Source organism: Madurella fahalii (genome assembly GCF_045866475.1).
Source record: "Madurella fahalii IFM 68171 DNA, scaffold_6, whole genome shotgun sequence".
In the NCBI taxonomy this organism is placed as follows: Eukaryota; Fungi; Ascomycota; class Sordariomycetes; order Sordariales; genus Madurella; species Madurella fahalii.
Genome location: NW_027263976.1, coordinates 1,202,357 through 1,226,815, shown reverse-complemented (window position 1 = coordinate 1,226,815; position 24,459 = coordinate 1,202,357). Strand labels below are relative to the sequence as shown.

Sequence of the window (24,459 nt, the reverse complement as noted above, 5' to 3'; positions counted from 1 at the left end):
GAAATGAGGTTGGGGTTAAGCAATGCCCCAAGTAGACGGACGCGGGCTGCGAAGAGCTTCGATTCTGGGCGACCCGACGAGATGGCAAAGCAGTTGTGAACAAGGCTGTCCCGCGCTAAGGTACAGTACGAGGCGTTGCCTGCCGATTGGCGCCAAAACGACTGCAGTCAACAAAAGAATTAGGCGGTGAGGCGTTCTGCCGCGTGCCGCGTGCCGCGTGGGAATGAACCAGGGCAGAAACGCTGCAGTGAAACCCGCGAGGGACGAGGTGACGGGATTGCCGCTGGTGGTCATAGCTCCTTCAGTCCTCAGCCGAAACGGCCCTTGCCCGTTTTCCAGCCAGAAGCTGTGGACGGCAGCCTGATAGAACGAACATTCGAGGCCCAGGTTCCCACTCCCTTGAAGAAGCTAAGGTACTCAACTTAGCAGAAACCAAATGGATGCATACACATACTTGCATCCGATTCTGCCTTGAGGTGTCGGCAAGCAGGGTGTTCGATCCGAGACCCCCCGAATCCAGTCCAGTCTTGTCCTGTAAGCCAGCCCTGGGGCGACATCCATGCATTTTGTAGTTGCTTTTTTTCCCTGCTGCAAGTTGCAACAACGTGCACTTCGTTCAGGCTTCCTTCAGCCTTCCAATGTTGGCTTCCGTCTTTCGAGCCACCTGACTTGAATTGTACGTTGATGCAGGAGCGGTTGATGGATCTTCGCCGCCGTTGTTTTCTGGTTTTTCATGTCGTCCGCCTGATGGGACGGCCCGTCTCCATCAACCCGACGCCGCCGATTCCACACCGTCAACAAGGCGTCCAACCTCGCAGGTTGGCTCAACACGCACACAAGCAATGTCACGAATAAAGACATATAGCAGTGACACAATCAACCTTAAGGAGGTCGTCGGTATGTTACACTGTTGAGACGGATTCAAAGTCCAAACAAACCGTTCTAACGCGAGCCCAAAGCGCATCTCGTGAGCAATTCAACCACGGCGCGTAAAGATGCCGTCGAGAGTAAGTCACAGCTGTTTAGCCGCTCCTGCACCGCCGCCCTGGTCTCTTGCTAAAGCGTTTTAACAGCTTTGTTGGCCTACTTCAAGGCCGTCGACAGCGGATCCCAGAGCCAAAGGCAGTATGTCTTGTCGCCATCCCGCCAACGCCATCTTGTCTCAACGCTGCTGACCAAATTCAGAAACCCGTTCGATGACAAGTCTTACCACTCGCTCTACGAGGCACTGTTCCGCTGCGTGCTTCTAGAGAAGGCAAGCTACTTTGACTCTTCCAAGAAGACAGCCAGGTCCAGCGCCAATGCCAGCTTACGACTGGAGAAGTGTGCCGAGGCCCTGCGGATGGCTGTCCGTCACGGCGCCACCAAGATCAAGCGCAAGACGGCCAAGGCCATCATCGACCACATCACCCAAGTCCTGGCAAGGCCCGAGGGCAGCTATGTCGTTCCCCTTCTCAAGGATTACGTCAAGGCCTTGGGCGCCTTCCTCGACTTCTCTGCAAACGCCGAGAATCTCGCCGCCTTCTCCGGCGAAGGCTGGGACAAGTGTGTTGACTTCTGCGTCGAAGCCCTCTCTCGCTATCTCGAGACCGGCGATCGAGACAGTGCGTCCTGGTCCCGCGCCTCTCCCGCCCCCGGTGCAACCGCGAGATCAGCCTCGGTTGCGCCATCTCAAGGCTCTAGCCAGATTGGAAGCCAGATCGCTCTCGAGTTCTTCTCATGCCTAAACTCGCTCATGGCGGCACAGAATGCGCCGGTTCCCAGGAAAGCAGACAAGGTCCTTCACGTGGTGCTCCAGACCCTCCAACTTCGACAGATGAAGCTAGGCGAGCTCCAAAAGGTCGCCTTCTCGACTTTCAACATTGTCTTCCTCCGCATCCAAGCCGACGATGTGTCCCTGTGCAAGAAGGTGGTCCGGGGTCTTTTCCCTCTGCTCTCACACTGGTGGCAGCCTCGCGCTCTGTCTAGAGACGCCATGCTAAACTCTATCCGCGACGAGATGCTCAAGACCATTTACGGTACGCACCTCTACCTCGAGAGCTTGCTTCGGGAGTCTGCGGACGAGTCACTCCTCCAAGACGTTGAAGAGCTGTTAGAGGCTTTGTGGTCCGACTACTCGAGGCGGGAGGAGCGAGCTCGACTTCAGCTGGACGACGTTACATTCACCGGGATGCGGCTCCCTACAGACCACCCATGCACCGCGATTTTCAGTCTCCGTCCATACAATCAAGCAGGCGAACAGAATTGGGCTTTGTTGGAGAATCTTGCCATCCTAGAAGCTGCGTATTCACGATACTCGCAGCGGGAGCACAGTCAGCAGCAGCCTGGCAATGTCCAACCCCGTAAACGGCGCCGAATGGCTGGCAGCGCAAACAGGATACACCAGAAGATCACGTCTCTAGACCCCGCTGTCCGCCTTTCTGCTTTGCAACTTATGCCGTTTCTAATCAAGCAGAAGCAGCTCTCTTTGGAAGACGTCGTGGAGGCCATGACTGACCTATCGAAGTGCGCCACGGCAAAGGAAGGCACAGTGGTCTCATGGGCAATGCTCGCATGTTCCAGGTAAATGCAGTAGACTGTCTACCTCTCACATTTGTACTGGGATCACCGCGTGCTAACCGGTCCAAGTTTCACCGCTCAAGAAGCATCGCGGGACGCATCCCTTTTAGCCTCCTGGAAACAACTTTGGCAGCTTGGCGTACGGTCCATTTCTCTGCCTCCCACCAGCCGTGCTGCCTGCGCCCTTCTTCACTCCATCGTAAAAGCGAATCTCGTTCCCAGGCATGAATTAGCGGACGATATCAACCAGATCGTCACGACCGCCGACATCAGCGGACCTTCGGTGCTTGTCGATTCATCACTGACCTTGATGCTGAGCTTGTTACGCCTTCGCAACGCCATGTTCCCGAACGCCAGTCAAGCCACTTCAAGCCACATCATTCGATGGGTATTTGTCAAATGGAGCCCTGGTGAGCTGTGACCCCGTGTGGTTCAACCGGACTTCATCATTAACACTTTTGGCAGCGGAGTTTATATATGCGTCCCTCCACGCCATACATGCGACCCCATATGATCTTGTCAATCTCGTGCGGGCATGCTTCGGGACTTCTCCTCTCAGTATGCCGGTGCCGCTCCGCCTGTTCGGCGGCCCCATAACTCAGTTCTGGAAGGGCCAGAGAGAAGTCGACGCCTTCATACGGTACCTCTTGCTTCTTGATCAAGACGTCTCGATGCCTACCGCGGCAGGCCTTACCGACGAGCAAACGGCTGAGCCCCAACCGGCCGTTGATCCGGCCGGATCACACGCAGCAAGGCGGCTAGTGCTCGAGCTCCTCTACCCAAAGGTTGAAGAACTCAACCAGATGGCAGAATCGTGGCAGAAGCGCGGAGACGGAGCGATACCAGTCTCTGCCGAGCGTCTGCAGAGCACTATCCTCGCGTGCCTGGCTGGAGCGCTCCTACTCCCTGAGCTTATCAATCTCAATTCTTCCATCTCAAGGGACCTCGAGACAGCCCTGTTTGGTGTCGTTGATGCTACATTGAAAGTAATGCTGGGAGCACCTTCGAGCGAAAGCTTTTTTGACCTGGTTCTGACCTCATCGGCCGCGTACATCCCCCCCCTCGTCGAGTCCGAACTGGTCTCCCTAAAGAGCGACCAGCCACATCTCCTCAGATTCTTTGGCAAACTTTCCGATATTCTGCAGGATAAGGCACGGCGGGAATCCTCCCTCCGTAACCCCGATGTCATTGACATCGATGACGACTTCGAGTCTCAAACAAGCCAAAGTAGCACGACATCTAGACTCAAGACCCTGCCCAGAAGAGATATACTGTTGTGTCATACACCCGAGGCTTTCTATCTCGAGACAAGTCTACGGATTCATTTTCTTGAAGTTATCCGTTCAGACGATGGCGAAATTGGACGAATCCCAGAATCCATCATCGACCAACTACTCGACCTCCCAAAGGAGCAACTCTTGTCCTGCCGGCTATTCATGCGAGAGATATTCACTTCCGACGCCATCACCCCTCTGGACACGGCGATCAAAGTCCTCGAAACCGTTGGGCGCATCATCAGCAAGAACGAGTTTTCATGCTGCGAAGTTGCCTTATGCACGTGTATCGATGTCATGGATAGTTTCATCAGTATGTGGACCAATGAGGAGCTCGACATCGCCGTTAAAGCTGGCGACCTATACCACTACTTGGTGAAGCACTCGTTAGCAAACAACTCTCTGTCCTCGGCCGCGCAATGCCGCCTTTCCAGCTTGCTTCTGCACCTACTAGAGGTCAAGTCAACTTACGCCTCCACACTCGATCTGCCGTCGTCCCGGTCTACCCTCATGAGCATCTTGAAGGATGGAGCCATGGATATCAAGTACTTTATTGGGCTCAATCTCCCCAAAATCTTTGGATTATATGTCCTAAAGACACACGACGACATTTTCGTCGACATCTTGGAGAGTCTTCCTTCGGACCCCGGAGTCACCGAGGGAATCGCATACCGATTGTTCGTTTTGTCAGAGCTTGCCTGCCGATGGCCGACGCTACTCCGCCGATGCATTTACCACATCTTTGAAGTGCCCGGGAAGATAGGCGAGTCTGCAAAGTACGCAGGGAGCTGCCTGAAACGGATTTCCCGATCTCTGCAACTCAGCGGCCCTCAAGAACTCTTCAGGCTCTTTGCTCCTCAGCTGCTATATACCTGGCTGGACCAAGATTCGATCCAAGAAATTCCTTTTGGCATCTTTGGCTACTCCAGTCTTCACGAGCTCCTCCAGGAAGCCCAGACAGAGGCAACCGCCATAATGTTTATGCGTGGTCAGGAGAAGGAGGCACTTGATCTAGCGCAAGCCCTGGGCTTGTCTCCCGAGCAGATGATCGAACAGAGTTTCACCAGGACCATCGCCTACAGCATTGCGCACGACATCAGCATCCCGGGTGGCGCAGATCACATCACCGGAGAGAGCAGGCTCCGGAGGATCCTTGGAAAGGAAGGGTTTCTTGCAAACATCCACCTCAACTTCGCAGACATTATCGCCACTTTCTTCGATATCTTCGATCAGGAAGATCCCATGGAGAAGGCCTTCAGGAGAGACGATCGATTCGCGTGCGCAGCGGACACTATGGATGAGATCAAAAAGCTTGGGCACTTGGCCACCGCGTTGCCCCCAAACCAGCAGCCAATGTTCAGGGGGAAGTTCCTGCCAAGGGAGATCCTCCACCTGTGCAGCCGGACACCATACGAACCAGAGACTCTGTGGACTCCCGCTCTCGTTGTCTTCGTGGCGCGCAAGCTGCTGAACACCGTGCACCCAGCACTAGGCCCGCTCCACGCCTGCTCTGTGCTACGTAAGATTCGCGTTCTAATATGTCTAGCCGGCGATCACGCAACCTCTGGGTATCCCCTGGAGATGCTTCTCCATTCCATCCGCGCATTCGTGGTAGACCCCGAATGTGCTGATGATGCTCTGGGCATCACACAGTATCTCGTGATCAGGGGAGACGACCACTTGAAAAATACGCCCTCATTCCTTGCTGGATATGCCCTGTCCAGCCTTGCCGATCTCCGCGTCTTCCTTGAGTCGAGCCAGTCCAGCACAACACAGGAGAGTCAGTTCAAGGCGACCAAGACCAAAGCGCAACTCTTTCACTCCTGGTTTGCCAAGTATCTGTCTACTTACGACTCTCCCGCCTTCAAGGACGAGGCACAGAAGCGCGCGTTCAAATCTATCACGCAGTCCGCTGCACATATCCGTGCTTCAGGCAATGCGGAGAAAGGCACACACGAGAGCACACTGCTCCTGGAGATTCTGAAAGACTGGGATCGCGAGAACCAGCTCCTCAACGAGCCAGCGCGGGGGGTTGCGCTCTCCATGCTTTGTGGGGTCTTCAAAGTCCCTCCTTCGAGCCAACTCGATGTCATTGAAACTGACGATGATGCACTCAACCACGGTGCGGTCGTCTGGAAGAGTTGCGCATCGCAGCGGTTGAGCGGCGAATACCTTGCCTGGGCTGGACGTGTCCTAGGCCGCTCATTTGCGGCATCTGGTGAAGTACCTCCGGAGCTGTTGCGCGAGTCTCATCTTCAGGAATATCGCAGGCTATCGTCGAATGTTGGCGGCTCAGAAGAGGGACTGCTGAATCTCATTGCGGCTCTCACCGTGAGCGGCGACTGTTTCACAGCCGGCCTGGCCGAGGCTGCCCTGCGCACAGTCCTGTCCGACGCGGTCAGCGACGGTGACCATGACCTTGTCAGCGCTTGCCAGCAGAGCCTGTCCGAGTCTCTGTTGTATGCGTCTAACTGGGACCCCTACCGCACACCGCAGCCCGACCAGTTCAAAGTCGAGCCTCCTGCCGAGGCCGAAGTGTTTTCAGCAAAGTGCCTTGAGAATCCGAACTGGTCCCAGCAGCTCGCAACCCTTCTGGCGCAGTCTGTGCCCGAGATAGTGACGCTGCGGGTACTGCCTCCAATCCTAACCAATGTTAGGGGCTTTGCGGAGCATGCATTCCCCTTCGTTGTGCATCTGGTCTTGACCTACCAGCTGGACAAGCAGCAGGGGATCAAGCGGCAACTGTCAGAGGCGCTAAAGGAATGGCTGCTCTCCACGTCTACTGCGGCCAAGGACAACTTGAAGCTGCTCATCAACGCCATCTTGTACCTGAGAACCCAGCCCCTGCCGGGCGAGGCATCGATCGCAGACCGAGGTCATTGGCTAGACGTCAATTTATCGAGCGCGGCCGCCGCTGCCACACGATGTGGCATGTTCAAAGTCGCCCTCTTGTTTGCTGAGCTGGCCTCTTCAGAATCGACACGGGGGTCGCGGCGCTCCACCGCAATCAGAGAAGCTGAGGACTCTAGCGAGGTTCTGCTGAATATCTTTGAAAATATTGACGATCCGGATGCGTATTATGGCCTCAACCAGGACGCCTCGCTCTCCACTGTCCTCTCCCGCCTCGAGTACGAAAACGACGGAAGCAAAAGCCTTGCATTCCGCGGAGCACAGTACGACAGCCACCTGAGGGGCAGGGACCCTTCGTCAAGACAGGACGCGCAAGCACTCATCAAAGCCTTGAGCAGCCTTGGCCTCTCTGGTTTGTCCAATTCCCTCCTCCAAGCGCAGCAGAGTTTGGATGGGTCATCGGAATCGCTAGATGGGACGTTCACAACGGCGAGAAGACTCGAGATGTGGAACCTCCCGGCCCCGGCAAGCAACGATAACTGGGCCGTTACAGTGTACAAAGCATACCAGAGCATGCATCAGGCTCCTGACGTCGACACGGTCAGGAGTGCGATTCACGACGGGCTGAGGAGCACCGTTCGGCACCTGACAAGCCGCAGTCTCACCACCTCTACTCTTCGTCATCACCTTGGAGCACTTGCAGCATTGGCGGAACTCGACGACGTCCTGAATGTGACTGACCAGTCCGAGCTGCAAAGCGCACTCGGACAGTTTGAGAAGCGGTCAAAGTGGATGATGAGCGGGCGGTAAGATGTCCCCCACAAACACAACAGCCGCGTAGACTAACCAAGATAGATACCCCGACGTGAGCCAGATCCTCTCATGCAGAGAAACGACGCTGAGCATGTGGAGTCAACATCACAAGCTGAGAGCTCCAAGATTGACGCCAGCAGACGCACGTCTAGTACAGATTCGAGGCATGTTGCTTTCGTCCGATATTTTCCGTTTCCACCGCGCGAACCAGGAGACTCTGAATCTATCGACGGCCCTTGCAGATCTCATTCCTTCCAGTGAAGCAATGGGTCTCAGCATCGATGCTGCCATTGGGATTGAGGCAGCCAACTCACTCTGGGACCACGGGGAAATGATTTCGTCCATCCGGATGCTGCAGAATATCGATAAAGACTCGTCGTTGAAGAAGCAGACTGTTCCTGTGAGCCGCTCGGATCTCCTGTCAAAGATCGGTTATCAAGTCTCTGTCGCCCGGTTGGAGAGTCCGGACAGCATCCAGAAAAAGTATCTCGAGCCCGCGCTCAAGGAGCTGAGAGGCAAGAACGAGGGCAAAGGCGCTGGCCAGGTGTTCCACCAGTTCGCCATGTTTTGTGACGAACAACTCCAAAACCCAGACAGCTTGGAGGATCTGGCACGCCTGCAGAATCTCAAAAGGGGCAAGGATGACGAGGTCGCCGAGCTGAAGGCGTTGATTGCTAGCGCCAAGGACTCTCAACACAGGAACCGGTACTCAAGCCATCTAGCGAAGGCCAGGCAGTGGCAAGATCTTGACCAACAGGAGCTTCGCCGGGTGGAGCACACTCGGTCCGAATTTCTCAGACTGAGCTTGGAGAACTACCTGCTATCTCTTGCAGCATCGGACGAGCACAACAATGATGCCCTGCGTTTCATGGCCCTCTGGCTGGAACGCTCCGAAGAAGAGGTCACGAATGAGGCTGTGAAGAAGTACATCGGCAAGGTTCCAACCCGCAAGTTTGCGCCCCTGATGAACCAGCTTTCATCCCGTCTACAAGATCAGACGGTCCTTTTCCAGAAGCTCCTCATTGACCTAGTCTACCGGATCTGTGTCGACCATCCCTACCACGGCATGTACCACATCTGGTCCGGAGCCAGGACGCGCGTCAATAAGGACGACGAGGTCGCCGTCTCCCGGCAGAAGGCGACCGACAGGGTGGCGAAGGCTCTCACCAAGTCAGAGTCAGTGTCCAGGATCTGGCCTGCGATCGACCAGACTAGCAGAGCCTACCACACGCTCGCGATGGACCGCGACCCTAATAAGTATAAGGCGGGACAAAAGATTGCAATCAAGAGCTCGTCAGCCGGGCAGAACTTTCTAAACATCCTTGCCAAGTACCCGATTCCACCGCCAACGATGCAGATTGCGCTCTCAGCAAGCCAGGACTATTCGGACGTGCCCATGATCTACAAGTTTGAAGCAGACATGTCTATCGCCTCAGGCGTCAGTGCGCCCAAGATCATCACGGCCATCGGCACCAACGGACAGCGGTTCAAGCAGCTCGTCAAAGGAGGGAACGACGATCTACGGCAGGATGCCATCATGGAACAAGTATTTGCCGCCGTGTCTGAGCTTCTCAAGCTGCACCGGACCACAAGACAGCGCAACCTCGGGATTAGGACGTACAAAGTCCTGCCCTTGACATCCTCGTCCGGTCTGATCGAGTTCGTCTCGAACACCATCCCCCTCCACGAATACCTGATGCCGGCCCACGAGCGGTACTACCCCAAGGACCTAAAAGGCTCCCAGTGCCGCAAGGAGATCTCCAACGCGCAGACCAAAACTACCGAGACGCGCATCTCGGTCTACCGCAAGGTCACGGAGCGCTTCCATCCCGTGATGCGCTACTTCTTCATGGAGAACTTCCCGGACCCGGACGAGTGGTTCCACAAGCGCACCGCCTACACGCGCACCACGGCCGCCATCTCGATGCTGGGCCACGTCCTCGGGCTGGGCGACCGCCACGGGCACAACATCCTGCTCGACGCCAAGACGGGCGAGGTGGTGCACATCGACCTGGGCGTCGCCTTCGAGATGGGCCGCGTGCTGCCCGTCCCCGAGCTCGTGCCCTTCCGCCTCACGCGCGACATCGTCGACGGCATGGGCATCACCAAGACCGAGGGCGTGTTCCGCCGGTGCTGCGAGTTCACGCTGGACGCGCTGCGCGAGGAGGCCGCCTCCATCCAGACCATCCTGGACAGCCTGCGCCACGATACGCTCTATCAGTGGTCCATTTCCCCCGTGCGGATGGCCAAGCTGCAGAACGCGCGCGGCGGCACCGCGGCGGAGGGCAACGGTGGTGGCGATGACGAGGGGGACGACCGGGAAAATGGTGGTGCAGGCGGCGGCGGCGGCGGCGTGGACAATAAAAAGTCGGCCGTCAACGAGCCCAGCGAGGCGGACCGCGCCATCGAGGTCGTCAAGAAGAAGTTGTCTAAGACCCTGTCTGTCATGGCGACGGTAAACGACTTGATTAACCAGGCGACGAGCGTGCAGAACCTGGCGGTCTTGTATTCGGGTAAGTGCTCTTTTTCACTTTGTTGTTGTTGTTGTTGTTGTTGGTGTTGGTGAAGGTGTATTGACTGATATGCTTGTAGGTTGGGCGGCGTATGCTTGAAGACATGTAGATGTGCTTTAATGGAAACATCTCCCAGCATCTATCGTACCTCTTCTCCGTGTCAGTAAATGGGGGCACTAATGTCTCGTACGCGTGCCATGGGTACATCCCGTTCGCCATAACACAGAACTGGTGTTTCGATCAATCGGGGCGTGTCGCAGGCGCCCAACTTTGCTTCAACGATAAGTATGTACTACTAATAACTACTAGTTTCCTAGGTACACCACCCCTATTCTTCCGCAGTGCGCTTCCGCTTCTTATTCTCCCTCTTCCAATCCATTTTTAAAAAAACAAATCACACAAGCAGGGAATAGAGCCCACTATATCCCCACTTCGCTTTCCCCTGCCCCTATTCCATGATTTATCTCTGAGCCTACCTAATACATATGGATGTTTGATCTGAAAACGGGGATTTCCACACACGCACACACACGCACATTGGATACAAAAAAAGAAAAGGGAACTCCTAGCCAAGAACCCCCCCCTTCCCACTCCATAAAACAGAAAACAACAGAGTCCATCTCTGTAGACGCGTAAAATAAACATCCCAGCCAAACCCAAGCCCTACAACCTACAGCAGGAATATAGCACCATTCTACTGTGCCCCAGTCCCGGCCCCAGACCCAGACCCAGCCTTAGCAACCCTAGCCTGCACCTTCTCCCGGTGGCCCTTGTTCCGCAAGTGCACCTCAAAGTTAGTGACGGTCGTGTCGGGGCCGGCCGTGTACGACTTGCCGGGGCAGTCGCGGCAGCGGATGCGGGGCAGCCAGGCGAACTGGATATTTGGCGGGATGCCGCCGCCGCCGTTGTCGGACAAGGGCAGGGGCACGTGGGCGTTGGTCTCGGTGTTGAGGGCGCAGTAGCGCATGATGGCCTCGAACGAGTCGTTGGGGAACTTCTTGGCGAGGTCGGCGAGGGCGGTGAGGAGCCATTCTGGCGGGGGAGGCTTTTTTGTTTTGGAAAACGGTATTTGTTAGTAAACAAAACGGGAAAAAAAAAAAAAAAAAAAAAAAAAAAAAAAAAAAAGGATGGGATTGGACGGGAAAAAAGGGGGGGGGGACAACATACCGACGGTTGGGTAGGGGTGACGCCATTGGGGCCTGGAGGGGGAGCGGGGACTCGGCCAAGTTGGCCTTGGAGAGAGGTCGGGGTCGGGGTGTTGTTGTTGGTGGCTGGTTTGGGATGCGGGAGGTGCTGGTTTGCTGCGGACGGGGTGGTGGGAGGAGGGCCCATGGAGCCGGGCGGCGCGACGCTCGGGGTTCGCTGGTGGGCTAGAGTTGGCGTTGCGGAGGCTGGCACCGCCGTCTGCCTTGTACGGAGGTCCCGCATGAGCTTTCTCAGTCTTGCCGGGTTGACTCGGAGTGTGACGATGTGTTGCTGGGGCTCTTCGGTCTGTTCTCGGGTGGCTTCTCGGCCGAAGCGGCGTGATGTTCTCGTTTCGTGGTGGTGGATGATGGCCTCCGGGGTTTCGGAGCGACCGAGATTGGCCATGCGCTGCGCGGCTGCGGTGGCGGCGCCACGCATTCCCCTAGTCCTAGCGGTGCCTTGGAGTTGTGACATGGCGGGCGAGTCGGGGACCGAGTCGTCGCTGTCCTCGGAATCGGATAGGTCGCCATCGCGGGCTGCTCTCTTGCCTCTCCCAGTCAAGCCGCCACCCAGAGACCGCTTGAATAGGCGGCTCTCCTCGATGTTCTGGGCGGCGCCCGGAAGCACCGAGGAAACGATTGATGTCCGGATGGTCCTCTGTCTCTCTTTCAGGTCGGGCAGTTGCGGGCCGCCGCGCCGGTTGATGGACCGTTTCTGCCTCCTCTGCTCGCGCGAGAACATGGTCTCGGTCCTCTCGAGCTCAGCCTCTGTATTCTCGTATAGATATGGCGCATAGTCTTTTGCTTGTTGCTGCGGTCTGAAGACGGAGGGCAGCGGCGACGGGAGAAAGGCGGCGACGAGGTCTGGGTCCTCAATGGGCCGGCCGTCGAACGGATGGCCGACGCTGTACAGGCTGCGCGTGAAGAGTTGGGCCTGTTCGCGTATGCAGTGGGCAATTGCCGTTGTGAACTCGCCCGAGAGCGACAGGTCACGGGCCATGGCGGCAGCGAACTCTTCGGGGGAGTTCATGGGATTGTTGATCTCCCATTCAAATTGGTCGACGAGCGTGTGAGCGCCAATTGTGATGTTGAGCTTCACGAGGATGCGCATCTCGTCGTTCTTGTAGGCGGAGTACGGGAGCTCGGGGTCGAGGGCGTCCTCCTCGGTGTAGGCAAAGGGGTAGAAGTCGTTTAGCTGCTCATGCATCTGCTGCACTACCTGCTCGTACACGGCCTTGTCGACGCCCGGGTTAAGTCCCATGTCCTCGACCAGCTGTGCGGCAAAGAGCTCGACCGACACCAGGCGCTCGTGCAGGTTGAAGGTGAAGGTGTCGCGCAGCTTGATCTTGTCCCAATCGACGTCTATCCGGACGGGAACCAGCTCCTCGTGTTGCTCGGCCTGCCTCTTCATGTCCTTCTTGTTGAACTTGAGCGCGGGCGTGGTTCTCCTGCCGGGTCGCGGCCGCTGCGACGGGTAGACGAGCTTGGTGGTGGTGCCGTTCTCGGTGTAGCCGTTGCCATAGCCGCGGTAGCCTTCGCCGTAGAGCCTGGCGGGGAAATTGGCGTAGTGTTCCCGGTACATGCGGTAGTCGCTCGCGCGCGCGAGCATGTCCTTGGTGTCCTTTTCGAGCCGGATCTGGGCCTCCTTCAGCGCGGCCGAGTGAATCCAATCGTGCGTCTGGAAGCGGTCGACGATGACGCGGTTGAGGGCATCCTTGTCGCGGACAGGGACCGCGGGGACAGCATCGGTCTGTGGGGTGAGGGCTTTGGACGAGCCGGCTGCTGCTGCTGCAGAAGCCGTGGCCGTGGTCGAGCCTAACGCAGGCGCAGTCGCAGTGGACGAAGCGCCATCTCCGTCGCCGCCCGCGGCCGACGGCGCTGACACTTGGGACGCGGCCATGATGGACCGAAACGGAAAGAACCTAGGGGCGGCAGTGAACGGCCACTCCACTAAGCGCGCGATTCGTCGGCTGTCGGCTGTCGGCGTCGCGTGGATTGCGTCGTGACCGTGCGTGTGCAGTCGCTCCGCGAAAGCGTAGCGATTATTAGCGTCGTTGCGACTTGTCCAGGCTTTCTCGGGGGTGAGGCTGGGCGCCCGAACGGAGGTTGCGAATGGTCCAAGAAACGGCGAGGCGCGCCCGGCCAATGGGGGTGCGAGCGGCGAGCCCGCCAGCCTGATTCAGCGGCAAAGTATAGGGTACCTTTGCGCACAAGCAATGCGCCATCAGGCCCAATGTAGCGGTACCTCTTAGCCCGGCTTGCGGAGTGGCTCGTGCTCCTTTTCCAGACGGGAAACGGCCAAGATCCAGAGCCCCTCGACGCGGCCCGGCAAGGCGCAACATCCAAGGTGGGGTGGGCGGAGCCTGAGCACAAACAGACCAAACCCCCTCCCCCGCCTTCACAAAATCAAGCTGTAGCTCTCAAAATCGTCACCACCCCCGCTGGGCTGTTCCTCTTCTTCCCCTCCCCCACCCTCGTTGCCGTCTAGTCCTGCCCGTGGTTGGTGATATCGGAAAGCTCTCTTTTTCTAATTCAAAGCACCGCTCGCTCGAGTACTGCTTTTACAATGGCGACCGAGGCGAAGGAAATCGGTTAGTTAGCGAGGATGCCCATGTTCCCGGGGTCGCGTTCCCATCACCTGCGTCGGCCCAGGCACGCCTGTTGCTCCGGCAGCTCTGTCCCTGTCTGGCCCTGTTCCCCCCCCCCCCCCTCCAAGACATGCCCGCCCGGGACTCTCTCTATGCACGTCCGGCGCTAACACTCCCTGTCAGACTACACCCTCAACAACCCGGACACCCTTACTAAGTACAAGACGGCCGCCCAGATCTCAGAGAAGGTGCTTGCCGAGGTGTCCAAGCTCTGCGTCGCGGGCAGCAAGATTGTCGACATTTGCGAGAAGGGCGACAAGCTTATTGAGGAGGAGATCGCCAAGGTCTACCGTGGCAAGAAGATCACCAAGGGTGTGTGGTGCGCCTTCCGCCGGCCAAGGTTGCCATTGACTGACCCCTGGTGCTTCCAGGCTTCTCCCACCCCACCACTGTCTCTCCGGCCGCGTTTGTCACTCCCTATACGCCCCTCAGATCGGACGAGAAGGAGGCTGCGGTGGAGCTCCAGCCCGGCGAGCCCGTCAAGATCCAGCTGGGAGCGCAGATTGACGGCTTTGGCTCCATTGTGTGCGATACCGTTCTGGCGCAGAAGCCCGGCGAGAAGCAGGATGTCATCGAGGGCCGCGACGCCGACTTGCTGCTGGCTACGCACTACGCCAATGAGCTCCTTCTGCGGTTGATGCTGCCGCCCGGGCTCCTGGCTACCGGCACGGACGAGGAGAAGGCGAAAGCGGCGGCGGCCAAGGCCCCGTCCCAGTCTAAAATCACCAGCCTGTTGGAAAAGGTGGTCAAGGCTTACGACTGCAACCTTATCGAGAGTACGACCTCGTGGCTCTTTGGCCGGAACGAGATCGAGGGGGCGAAGAAGATTGTCATTGCTCCGGGCGAGAACACCAAGGGCGAGGGGGTCCCCGAGGTTGGCGAGGTCTGGGGCGTCGAGATGGGAGTCAGTCTTGGGTCGGGCAAGGTCAAGCAGTTTGAGCAGAGGACCACACTCCACCGCCGCACCAACAACACGTACGCCCTGAAGCGGCCTACCTCGCGCAAGATCCTGTCCGAGGTGCAGAAGAAGTTTGGCACATTCCCCTTCAGCTTGCGCCAGCTCGAGGACGAGCGCGATGCGAAGTCCGGCGTCATTGAGTGTGTGCGCGGCAACGTTTTCCGCCAGTACGAGGCCTCGGGCGACAAGGACAATGCCCCTGTCGCCAGGCTCCTGACCACCATCGGTAAGGCATTCTCTACCACGAATAGGATCTGACGAAGCTAACGCAGCCGGACAGCTATCACCAAGAACGGCATCACCAAGCTGGGTGGCCCGCCAGCCTTGGACCTGAGCAAGCTCAAGACTGATAAGAAGCTTGAGGATGAGGAGATCCTCAAGATCCTGGAGCAGCCGCTCTCTCGTAACACGGGCAAGAGCAAGAACAAGAAGAAGAAGAAGTCGGCGACGAAAGCAGCAAAGGAAGATGAGGAGGATGAGGAAGACAGCGATGACGAGTAAGGGATGCAGTCCCTATGAAGCTCGGCGAAGAAGAGCGACCTGCGGGGACTCAGCCCGCAATTTCTCATGTCAGGCGGTGCTGAAGTTGTGCGGTGAATTTGAGGGTCGGGGCAGCCGCAAAGCCGAAGCAATTGCATGTGCCAACGAGGCTTGGAGAGGGGCTCGGGGCGGGAGGAATTTTCCTGCACTGGCCTGGGCTAGGCTTGTCGCTACGTCTTAGCCCCGATAACAAAGTGAGCACACCCCGTCCTACAGGAGGGGAAAAGAAAACACTGGCAGTTACTAGTATAGTATAGTTGGCGCGCACAAATGCTGAGGAGATACTTCGTGTACCAGTCGTGTTGTCCCGTAAACATGGGGTTCAATGGGAAATGCAGATCGTGATGAATCCGAAGACTTTATTGAGCTCCTTTGCTGTTCGCGGATTCGGCGATTGTCCGGCGATGCTGCGTCTTACCTTATTGTCACTATTGTGTTGGCACTGATAAATAGCAAAACAGAAGAAGGGGCCCCCCCCTGAGGCGGGTAGGGCAGCCCCTCAACTTGAACTTGAACCTTTTTTTTTTTTTTTTTTTTTTTTCCTTTCCACCCACGCTTTCAACTTTTCCTTCTTTTCATCATTCACTCTCTCACACATCTACTGAGAAGCATCAACGAGACTTGACGAGAGAGAGAGAGGGAAAATAATAAGACCAAGAGCGAAATACGCGTCGCGCGACTGAGACCCTTGGGCGGTCAGGGGCAACAACAAAGTCGCTGCAACCCATGCGGGTCGTGTCGTCGGACGGCGAAAACAAAGCTTTGAAAGAGGAATCAAGCGAGTCCTCTTAAATTTCACCCGAGACTGTTTTCGAAGACGCAGGGTTGAAAAGCGGTGGGTTTTTGTCGAGTGAGGCCGGGAGGAGACAAGCTGTAGCTTAACAGGTGCAGCCACGCCCCCCTGGTCGGCCTGTCACCCGTCACCTCCGAGAACCTTGGGATTCTTCCCTCTCTCCCTACACCTCCTTCCTGCCCACTGATTTTCCCACCACCACCACCAACAACGCGCGAACCAGCGAAAAACGCGACATTCTCGCCCTGCTCCATGTCCTAGAGCGACATCAAAGTGCGTATCCCAGCGTTCCAATTTTTTGCAGCGATGCTAACCGGCTTGCACAGGCGCGAGAGATCGGAGCGTTGGTTCAATCAAAGAAGGGGGCGAGCGCGGGCGAGTCGGCTGCTGCTCCTGCTGCTCCCGCTGCCACCAGCACCCCGGCTCCCAACATGTCTGCAACCACAATTTCTGCCAACACGCGAGCCTCTCGATCACGCTTTTCGAGTCCGCAGATAGCGCCCAACGGCACGACCGACTCGTCGAGGGGCCTGGCCGCGGGCAGCGCCCCGAACGGCACCGAGAGCCAAAAAACATTTATGCAGCGGTGGTTGGAACCCCCCGTGCAGGTCAAACCTAGCTACCAGGACGACGGCCTGGTGCGCCACGGCGTCGTCGAGAACATGGCGCCTCTGGGGACGCTGCCAAAGGCGGGCTTTTTCAAGAAGACGGCGCCTCCTCCGCCTCCTGCCCCTGAGCAGGCAACACCGATCCGCAGGATCGTCGTCAAGCGACCCCCGGCACCTTCCACACCGGCGCCCGCGCCGCCTTCAGCGCCCGAAGAAGACGAGACGGAGGAAGAAGAAGATGCTGGGATCGGGAACGCCGAGGACGACCAGACCGGCGACGACGACCTGGAAGACGAGGGAGAGGGTACGGCGGGGGCCGCAGCCGCCGGTGGCGGAAAGATTTATGCAGCGACGGCAGGGCCGCGCTCGCGGCGCTCCTTTGGCTCCCGTGATACGGATGACGAGGAATGGGCCCCCGGGAAATCTTCGCAAAAAGCCACGGGGCGCCGGAGTCTATCGAGGGCGAGCGCAGGTCGGCTCAGTTCTACCGGGTCGCTGCAACAGACTGCAGCAAACGAGAGCTCTCCACCGGTCGACCTGAAAGAGTTCACCGACAAGGTGGTGGAGGCAGCCGTGGATGAGGCGCTCACTCATTTTCGGTACCCCACAGCCTGGGCCCTGCGCACACTCTACGATGAAAATTCGTCCGACCAGGATTTTCTCGGCCTGATCCAGAAGGTGTTTACCCAGACCGCGGACGCCGACACGCTCGTCGAATTCGCCCGACTAGTCCAGGCCAAGAAGCGAGAAGGCAAGAAAGACAACAAAGGTTGCTACTACTTCGTACCGCCCTCGACCAACAGCCGCTTCACGCCGCACAAGCCGAAGCCGGCGCCCTACAGCAGCCTCGTCAAGCTTGACGTGTCTCCGCTGCACCTCGATCGGAACAGCAAATCTCAAAAGGCCGAGCAACCGCAGCCAGAGCCTGAAGCCGATCGGGAACCCGAAGCAGAGCCCGAGCCCGAGCTCCATCCACGCAAGAAGCGCAAATCAGGTCGGCACCACGAGTCGGCATCCAAGATGACGACGGCCAACGGCAAGGCAAATGCCGAGACGCCCTCGCGACGGCGGACGCGGGCACGCTCGGTGTCCAGCTCGTCTTCGCTTTCCAGCGCGCGCTCGTTGACGCCGCCGGATGACGAGGAGGAGGGCGGCGGGTCTGATGTGCCCCCCTCCTCCCGCAACAGCCCTGCTGCCCGCCAGCCAATCACCAACAAGCGGCGGCGGTCCAACGCACCGCGAAAGAGCCGGAACGTGTCACCCTCCCGTCCTTCACCCGCCCCTTCCACTGCGCCGCAGCAGGCCGCAGCTTCTCGTTCGCAGCCAACCGGCCCGTCGCAGCGGCAATCTCTCACCGCGAAGCAGGTTGCTGTCGCGCCCGAAGAGCAGCCATATGAGATGCCGGCCGTCGTCGACTCTCCCCTCTTTCCGAATCTCAATTCCAAAAAGGGCGGCAAGTCGGGCGCACCAGCCCTCGTCTTTGCCAGCAAGGTGGGCAAGCTCGACCCGAACGACAAGAACCTCCGGCTGCGCCAGCAGGCGCGGGCCCATACTTTGCAAAACACCAAGCCGCCGGCCCTCAGCAACGTCAGAGAGAGCCCCCCTCGGGTTGCATCGCGGCCGGAAGAGACCGAGGAGCCGGACAATCCGGCAGCGGCCGCGGCGCCGCCTGCATCACGGTCGCGGGCATCTCTTACGGCTGCACGCCCGACGCCGGCCCCCAGGGAAGGGAGGAGCACGCGCTCGTCACTCAAGCGGACGCACGATGATTTGGAGGAGCAGCCCTCGCCGACTACCGCCAACTTTCCAGGGTCGGAGGCAGCGTCGACAGCGGCGAACTCACGTGCTGGGACACCAGCTCTCCGGACGACCAAGAAGGCCAGGACCGGTCTGCGCGTCAAGACATCGTAAGTATCGCACCGGCGCACACGAATGGAGGCGTTTTGCATTTTTTTGCTAACAGATTTTGTCTATCTAGACCTATGAAGAAGAAGAACGGCACATCAGCAGGCATTCCCCGCGCGAGCGGTGAGCGCAGCAGTCCTATAGGCAATGGCAATGCCAACCGAGAGGTACGAAGAAGATGACCTATCTCGTTTTTGTTTTTAAGTGTTTCAGTGTTTCAGTGTTTCAGTGTCAGCCAGCCCCAGAGGCAGGATGCAAGTGTGTCCGCCTGCTTCCGATCCTGGTCAGCGCTTGGGAAGGCATACCAAGAACCCCCATTTCCCCCCCCCCCCCCCCCAAAACCGTTCCCAGTCCGGGAAGAGAATTTTACTGGCGCGAGGTGCCGGGTGGCTTTAGCTGCTTTTTTTTTTTTTTTTTTTTCCTTTTGCCGAAATATAGCGCACTACAAACAACCTTGGCTGGATTTACTGACTTGGCGCCGCACGCACAGGACGACAACGACGACTACTGTTCGTCGTGTGGCGGCAACGGTGAGCTGATCTGTTGCGACGGCTGCACCCGCTCATTCCACTTCAAGTGCGTGGACCCGGTGATTATGCAGGACTCGATGCCCGTCGAGTGGTTCTGCAATGTGTGCCGCACCAGACGGGACCCTGCCGGCTTCCCCGAGCACAATGGCGCCTTCGCCCTGATGCTCGAGAAGCTGGATGCCAAGAACTCGAGCGCTTTCCGTCTGCCGGGTTACGTCCGAGACTGTTTTGAAGGGGTGCGCACCGGTGTCGATGGCGAGTACGAAGAAATTGTGCCAACCACCAAGCCGGCTCGGTAAGTGTCTCGCCACCGCTCGCTGGACTCCAGCCTTGCTGACAGCCGCCACAGAAAGAAGAAGAACGACGAGGAACAGATTCCCGACTTCTTCCGGCTGCGCGATCAAGATGGCAACGCGGTTATTTGCCACGGCTGCCAGAAGAGCAGCTCTTCAAATCGCGCCATCATCCCGTGCAGCGTGTGTGGTGTATTCTGGCATCTTGACTGTCTCGACCCGCCGATGGCCAATCCTCCCGTGCCCTCACGCACCTGGAAATGCCCACTGCATGTCAATGATCTGCTCGACAAGATCCCCGGCGTGCTAGGCCCGGCTCACAGGTTACGCAAGCTCAAGAATGCGCCCGTCATCCGGCCCGCCTTCTGCCGAGGCTTTGTCAACAACGGCCTTGTTGAGATTGAGCTTGATGACGAGGAAGATAAGAGCGGTTGGAGGAACGTCGAAACCTATGGCCGGATAGTGCGGTTGCCTGAGAAGGGCATCAAGTTGGATTTCCTTTCACGGTGAGTTCAGATACGGGAGCTGCGTCTTGCAAGCGGACGGGGCTGACCTGTTGCGTTTAGTTCGCGCGAGAATCGCAAAGGGAAACCCATCCCTCCTCTCAACCACGTCAGCACACCTACCGTCTCGGCTTCCGCACCGCGCCCACTGGAGCAGAGAACATTGAAGGAACAGCAGGCTGTCCTTAACCTGGCGCAGCTGAGCGGCGACAGATCCGCTGGCATTGCTACCCTTGTTGATGCCATGATAGTAAGTTTGTTACAGCTGTTCGGGGCCCAGATACGTACTAACCCCCAACAGTCACAAGCCGATCCGTCTGTCGTCGACATGATGGCGCGTGCCAACCCCGACCGCTTGGGCAACACATCAGAGCTCAGCAGCATGGACCAGCAGAGTCTGCGGGCCATCCTGGCTCGCGCAGAGGCCGTCAGCCAACGCGTCCGTGAGCTACTCTCTGGAGCAGCTCCAGGGCGCGAGCAGCAGTCCCTCTCGCGGGCTGTCGTGTCCACGTCCAGCGCGGCTGAGGATGCACCCGCCATAGCCCCGGGCCTCACAAACTCGCAATCCCCCGACGGTGACTCTGACAATGCCACCAACGCCGATGCCGACCCCGCCGCTCTGGAAACTGACGCGGGCAAGGCTCTGGTGGCATCACCCGCTGCCACCGACGACGTCCCTGCCATGACGCAGGGCGAGAAGACCCCCGTGCAGGGCGACCAGTCGCCTGCCGTACCTCTGGAAGAGGACCTGCCGGTTGTTGAGCGCGTCCATTTGCCTCACACGCCGACCAAAGCAACGGCTGGTGCTGGAGACGAACCAGTTGTGCTGGAGTCGCACGGGGACGGTGATAAGACGCTTGTTGATGAGGAGGGCAGGATGGATATTGAGTGAGCTGCTGTAGTAGCTAGCGCCGGCGGACGAGATGCCACCCACCGAGCAGCTCAGCCATCATGCTTGACCCTCCCTTGGGCCTTACAACTCAATCTATCTGCGCGGTCGAGCGCGGACAGATACCGCGGGCTATTATATGGCCTGGTAATAATCATATTACGTTCACACGACATCACATCGCCGAATATATCGCCACATCACGAAAACTAGATATTTTCCTCACCTCTGCCTCCGGCCAGGCCTGCAATCCCACGTTTGGGATCCATTCCCTCTTTTTTTTACGGCTCGTCTACCGCGACTCAATCCCTCCCTGGCGAGAAAGAAATCAACAGCCGTCGGGCTAGTGTAACGCGGTGGGAAAAAAAGGGGGGAAGGTGGCACGACTTCCGGCTTTCTCAATATTCTTGTTCAACCTTGTCCTAATAGTGATAAGATCGGTTCTCCCCTTTTCTCTTTGCCACAAGTCAATGGCGTGCGGGGGTTCAGGGATTAGGGGATTTGGGCCTGGGCTTTTCATACGGAATTCATTCGCCTGGCTACTAGTATTGGGATTTGGGTTTTTTTCTTTTCTTTTCCTTTTCTGCCGCAGTGGGATGGGCGTGCCTGATATGACTTCTCTCACCCCTGAATCCCGTTGTATTCTCTTCAACCAACCCAATAGCTGTGCCTTTGGGGATTCTAGACCGGGATCGTTGCCAGGGCCGGCTGGCAATGGATACCCAAGGGGTGGTTTTGAGGAGAGAAGAAGGACCGAGATCATTCCACAGGCAGGCACGGGCGTCGCTTTTTACTTTGGGTCGTTTAGATAGATCGTGGGCCGGGACGGATGGGATGGGCTGGGTGGGTTTATCGTCATTTTGGTTGATCTTCTTTTATGTTCTTGTTCGCATTTTGGGAACTGCCCCATCCCCCTCCGGCTCTCCCGATGAGATTATTCCCCCCCGTTACTTGGGGAACGGCGGGGGAGATTGGGGATAGGTATATTTTGCGTCAAGTTGGGACACCTGCCTACCACCTATTTAGCGAGGAGTGTACGAAATGCATGGTTATTTTCTGCGTGACGATTTTTTGGTTGGTTTTGTTGGTATGTTTGGTTTGCTTTTGCGGGGCAGTCGAGAGAAGGGGAAGGGTTGTGTATGAAAGAGAGGTGTTGTATGGAGCAGACTGCGTCTTATGGTGGTTGTGGGAGGGTATCCAGAGTCTACGGTAGAGGCAGCGCAGTGAGGTATATATGATGTGACGACCTCTGGTTGGAGCATGCTCTTCGCAGGGCTTGGGATAATGGTTGAGAAGTGACGATTTGTAGAAAGCTCTCTACGTTGGGTGAGCTACGATGGCCCGTTGTTGCTGGGACTTAAGTACACCACGGAAAATGATTGAGACAATATTTCTAGGTCCAAACCGTCACTCTAGAGCATGGGGTTTCCAGGACATCCAGCTGTGATCCCAGTGCGGCCCTGGTGACCAACGTTGACAATCTAGATAGAAAGCCCGAATGGGTCGTAGTTAATCTCCAAGTATTTTTTTCTCTCAATCCAACCAGGATCCAAGTAATACTTACCAGAACTTGAGCCAGCCCATCAGCAATCTCAGGACGATATATGATACAGCACAAAGGCAGTATGTGATGCTGCTGCCAAGTCAAAGGTGTGCCGCAACGGTCCTTGGTGAAAGGCCTAGCATATCGACACCCAACCCCTATCAGTCCAGGGTTTAGGATCTTTTAGACTACCAAAACCAGCAGATGACCCGGTAAATATCATCGATGTTAAACCCTCTATACGCCTAACCAAGCCTAACATGTACATATAACACCCTCCTCTCTGTCCCTCTCTCCATCACCTGCTCTTCCTTTGATTCTGCCAACTCCCCAACCACCTCCACTTCTCCGCAACCCTCGTCAGATCCTCAAACACCCCGCCAACCCTCCACTCCGGATCATCGAACCTGCTCCCCTCAAACTCGACAAAGAACAGGTACTGAAACGGCCCGACCAGGCTGGGCACGCTACTGATACTCGTCAGATTCAAGCCCCTCGTCCGAAAGCAATCCAGCACGTCGGCCAGCGCGCCAGGCCTGCCGTGCGCCACGGTGAACGATACCAGGCTCTTGTGCTTCTGCCCGCCGTACGCGTGCCCGGTTCCGCAGAGCCACTGTCGGAGGCGGACGAAGAAGCCGGGCACGATCCACCCCAGCCCCCCGGCGCCGCCACCGCCACCGCCACCGCCACCGCCACCGCTGCTGCTGCTGCTGCTCCTACTGCTGCTCCTACTGCTGCTCCTACTGCTGTTGGCGGCGTCGCCGCGCCGCAGCACAAAGAACCGGGTGGTGTTGTCGGCGCGGTCCTCGACGCAGCGCGCCAGCACGTCGAGCCCCCTCTCGCGGCCGGCCCCCTCGCCCGCGATGGCGGCGCTGGCGCCGCTCTCGTCGGCGGCCGCGAGCTCGGCGGCGCGCGCCGTGGAGCTCACGTCGATGGTCTCGACGCCCTTGAGGTGGCGGCGCGCGAAGGCGGCCGTCTGCCCGAACGCCTGCGGGTGCGAGTACACGCGCCGGATGTGGTCTAGCGGGACCAGGGGGCGGCCGTTGGGGGGTTCCTTGTCCCTGTCCTTGTCCTCGCTCTTTTCCTTTTCCTGGGATGGAGGTGCGGGCAGGGGTGAAGATGGAGAAGAAAATGGAGAAGAGGAGGAGGAGGGGGGGGAGGATGATGACGACGACGACGACGGCGGCGGCGGGAACCGCCCCAGCAGGAAATGATGCACGTCCAGGTACACCTCCCCGCAGACGACAATGTCCGGGTACTCGTCCGCCCGGTCGGCCAGGCAGTCGAGGGTAAAGGTCACGGCGCCGTGGGTCGAGTTCTCAAAGGGGACGACGCCATAGCGGGTCTGGGAAGATTGGACGAGGTCGAAGACTTCTGTAGGAAGGGAGAAGAGGTGAGAAGGCGGCAGGTTAGTATTGGTTTTGGATTGCAGGCATAGTTATCCATGGCGATGGGAATGGATGAACCTTTGATTGTCCCCGTTGGCTGGAGCACCCATTTCTTCTCGTCGGGAAAGGCAAGCTTAGTAGCCTGTAGTGAAAATGGTTAGAATAGAAATCTTGTGTTCTTTTCCGTGGTTTCATAGAATGATGTGTTTTGCTGCACGGAAATAAGTCGCGTTGAGATATTCATGGGATCTCATACCTGGTGTGAATAAGACGTAAACGGCCCGAGAAAAGCGACGGTTGTGTTACCGTCGTCCTGCCCGACAGGGGTAGCGATTGGCGTTTCCATGTCGGACACTGAACAATGGCTGACTTTGCGCGGAGCCCTGGAGGTTCCAAAGGCTTGCGAACTGGGGTGCAGGTGTGAATGAGTTACGCTAGATCAACCGAGAAAGAGGGAGAGAGGATAGCCCTTGACGGAAAAGCCCCAGGGGGGGTGTTCGTCCTGAAGAACCCGTGAGCCGGCCCCCGGTGGAAGGTAGGCATCGGACCGTTCCGTTAGCATAGTACAGTATATGGGATGTTTTGGACCGCTAAAACTCTGCGCGAAACCCCACAAAGGGGCGTGCACACTCAGCCGAGCTCGGCGTTTCTGTTCCCTTGTGTCGCCA

General features: G+C 57.7%; 5 protein-coding genes across 5 annotated transcripts; 3 read left to right on the top strand and 2 right to left on the bottom strand.

Annotated features, from left to right (window-relative positions):
* Window positions 1–842: 842 nt before the first annotated feature.
* TEL1 (Serine/threonine-protein kinase tel1) lies at window positions 843–10,108 on the top strand (the record flags this gene model as incomplete). Its single annotated transcript, XM_071065818.1, has 8 exons — window positions 843–897; window positions 960–1,007; window positions 1,074–1,125; window positions 1,186–2,562; window positions 2,629–2,969; window positions 3,025–7,489; window positions 7,539–10,009; window positions 10,089–10,108. 8 exons carry the CDS (start codon window positions 843–845, stop codon window positions 10,106–10,108), a joined length of 8,829 nt encoding a protein of 2,942 aa, XP_070921919.1.
* A 595-nt stretch (window positions 10,109–10,703) lies between these two features.
* Window positions 10,704–13,093, bottom strand: SNF5 (SWI/SNF chromatin-remodeling complex subunit; the record flags this gene model as incomplete). Its single annotated transcript, XM_071065817.1, has 2 exons — window positions 10,704–11,054; window positions 11,177–13,093. The coding sequence occupies 2 exons, from the start codon at window positions 13,091–13,093 to the stop codon at window positions 10,704–10,706; spliced, it is 2,268 nt and encodes a 755-aa protein (XP_070921918.1).
* Window positions 13,094–13,759: 666 nt separating this feature from the next.
* Window positions 13,760–15,300, top strand: MFIFM68171_10397 (uncharacterized protein; the record flags this gene model as incomplete). The annotated part of the gene is made up of 4 exons (XM_071065816.1): window positions 13,760–13,784; window positions 13,965–14,153; window positions 14,213–15,025; window positions 15,080–15,300. The coding sequence occupies 4 exons, from the start codon at window positions 13,760–13,762 to the stop codon at window positions 15,298–15,300; spliced, it is 1,248 nt and encodes a 415-aa protein (XP_070921917.1).
* A 1,263-nt stretch (window positions 15,301–16,563) lies between these two features.
* MFIFM68171_10396 (uncharacterized protein) lies at window positions 16,564–20,863 on the top strand (the record flags this gene model as incomplete). Its single annotated transcript, XM_071065815.1, has 6 exons — window positions 16,564–18,647; window positions 18,719–18,812; window positions 19,136–19,470; window positions 19,525–19,974; window positions 20,035–20,221; window positions 20,273–20,863. The coding sequence occupies 6 exons, from the start codon at window positions 16,564–16,566 to the stop codon at window positions 20,861–20,863; spliced, it is 3,741 nt and encodes a 1,246-aa protein (XP_070921916.1).
* Window positions 20,864–22,701: 1,838 nt separating this feature from the next.
* Window positions 22,702–24,137, bottom strand: PHA2 (prephenate dehydratase; the record flags this gene model as incomplete). The annotated part of the gene is made up of 3 exons (XM_071065814.1): window positions 22,702–23,777; window positions 23,870–23,933; window positions 24,048–24,137. The coding sequence occupies 3 exons, from the start codon at window positions 24,135–24,137 to the stop codon at window positions 22,702–22,704; spliced, it is 1,230 nt and encodes a 409-aa protein (XP_070921915.1).
* Between the last annotated feature and the right edge of the window lie 322 nt (window positions 24,138–24,459).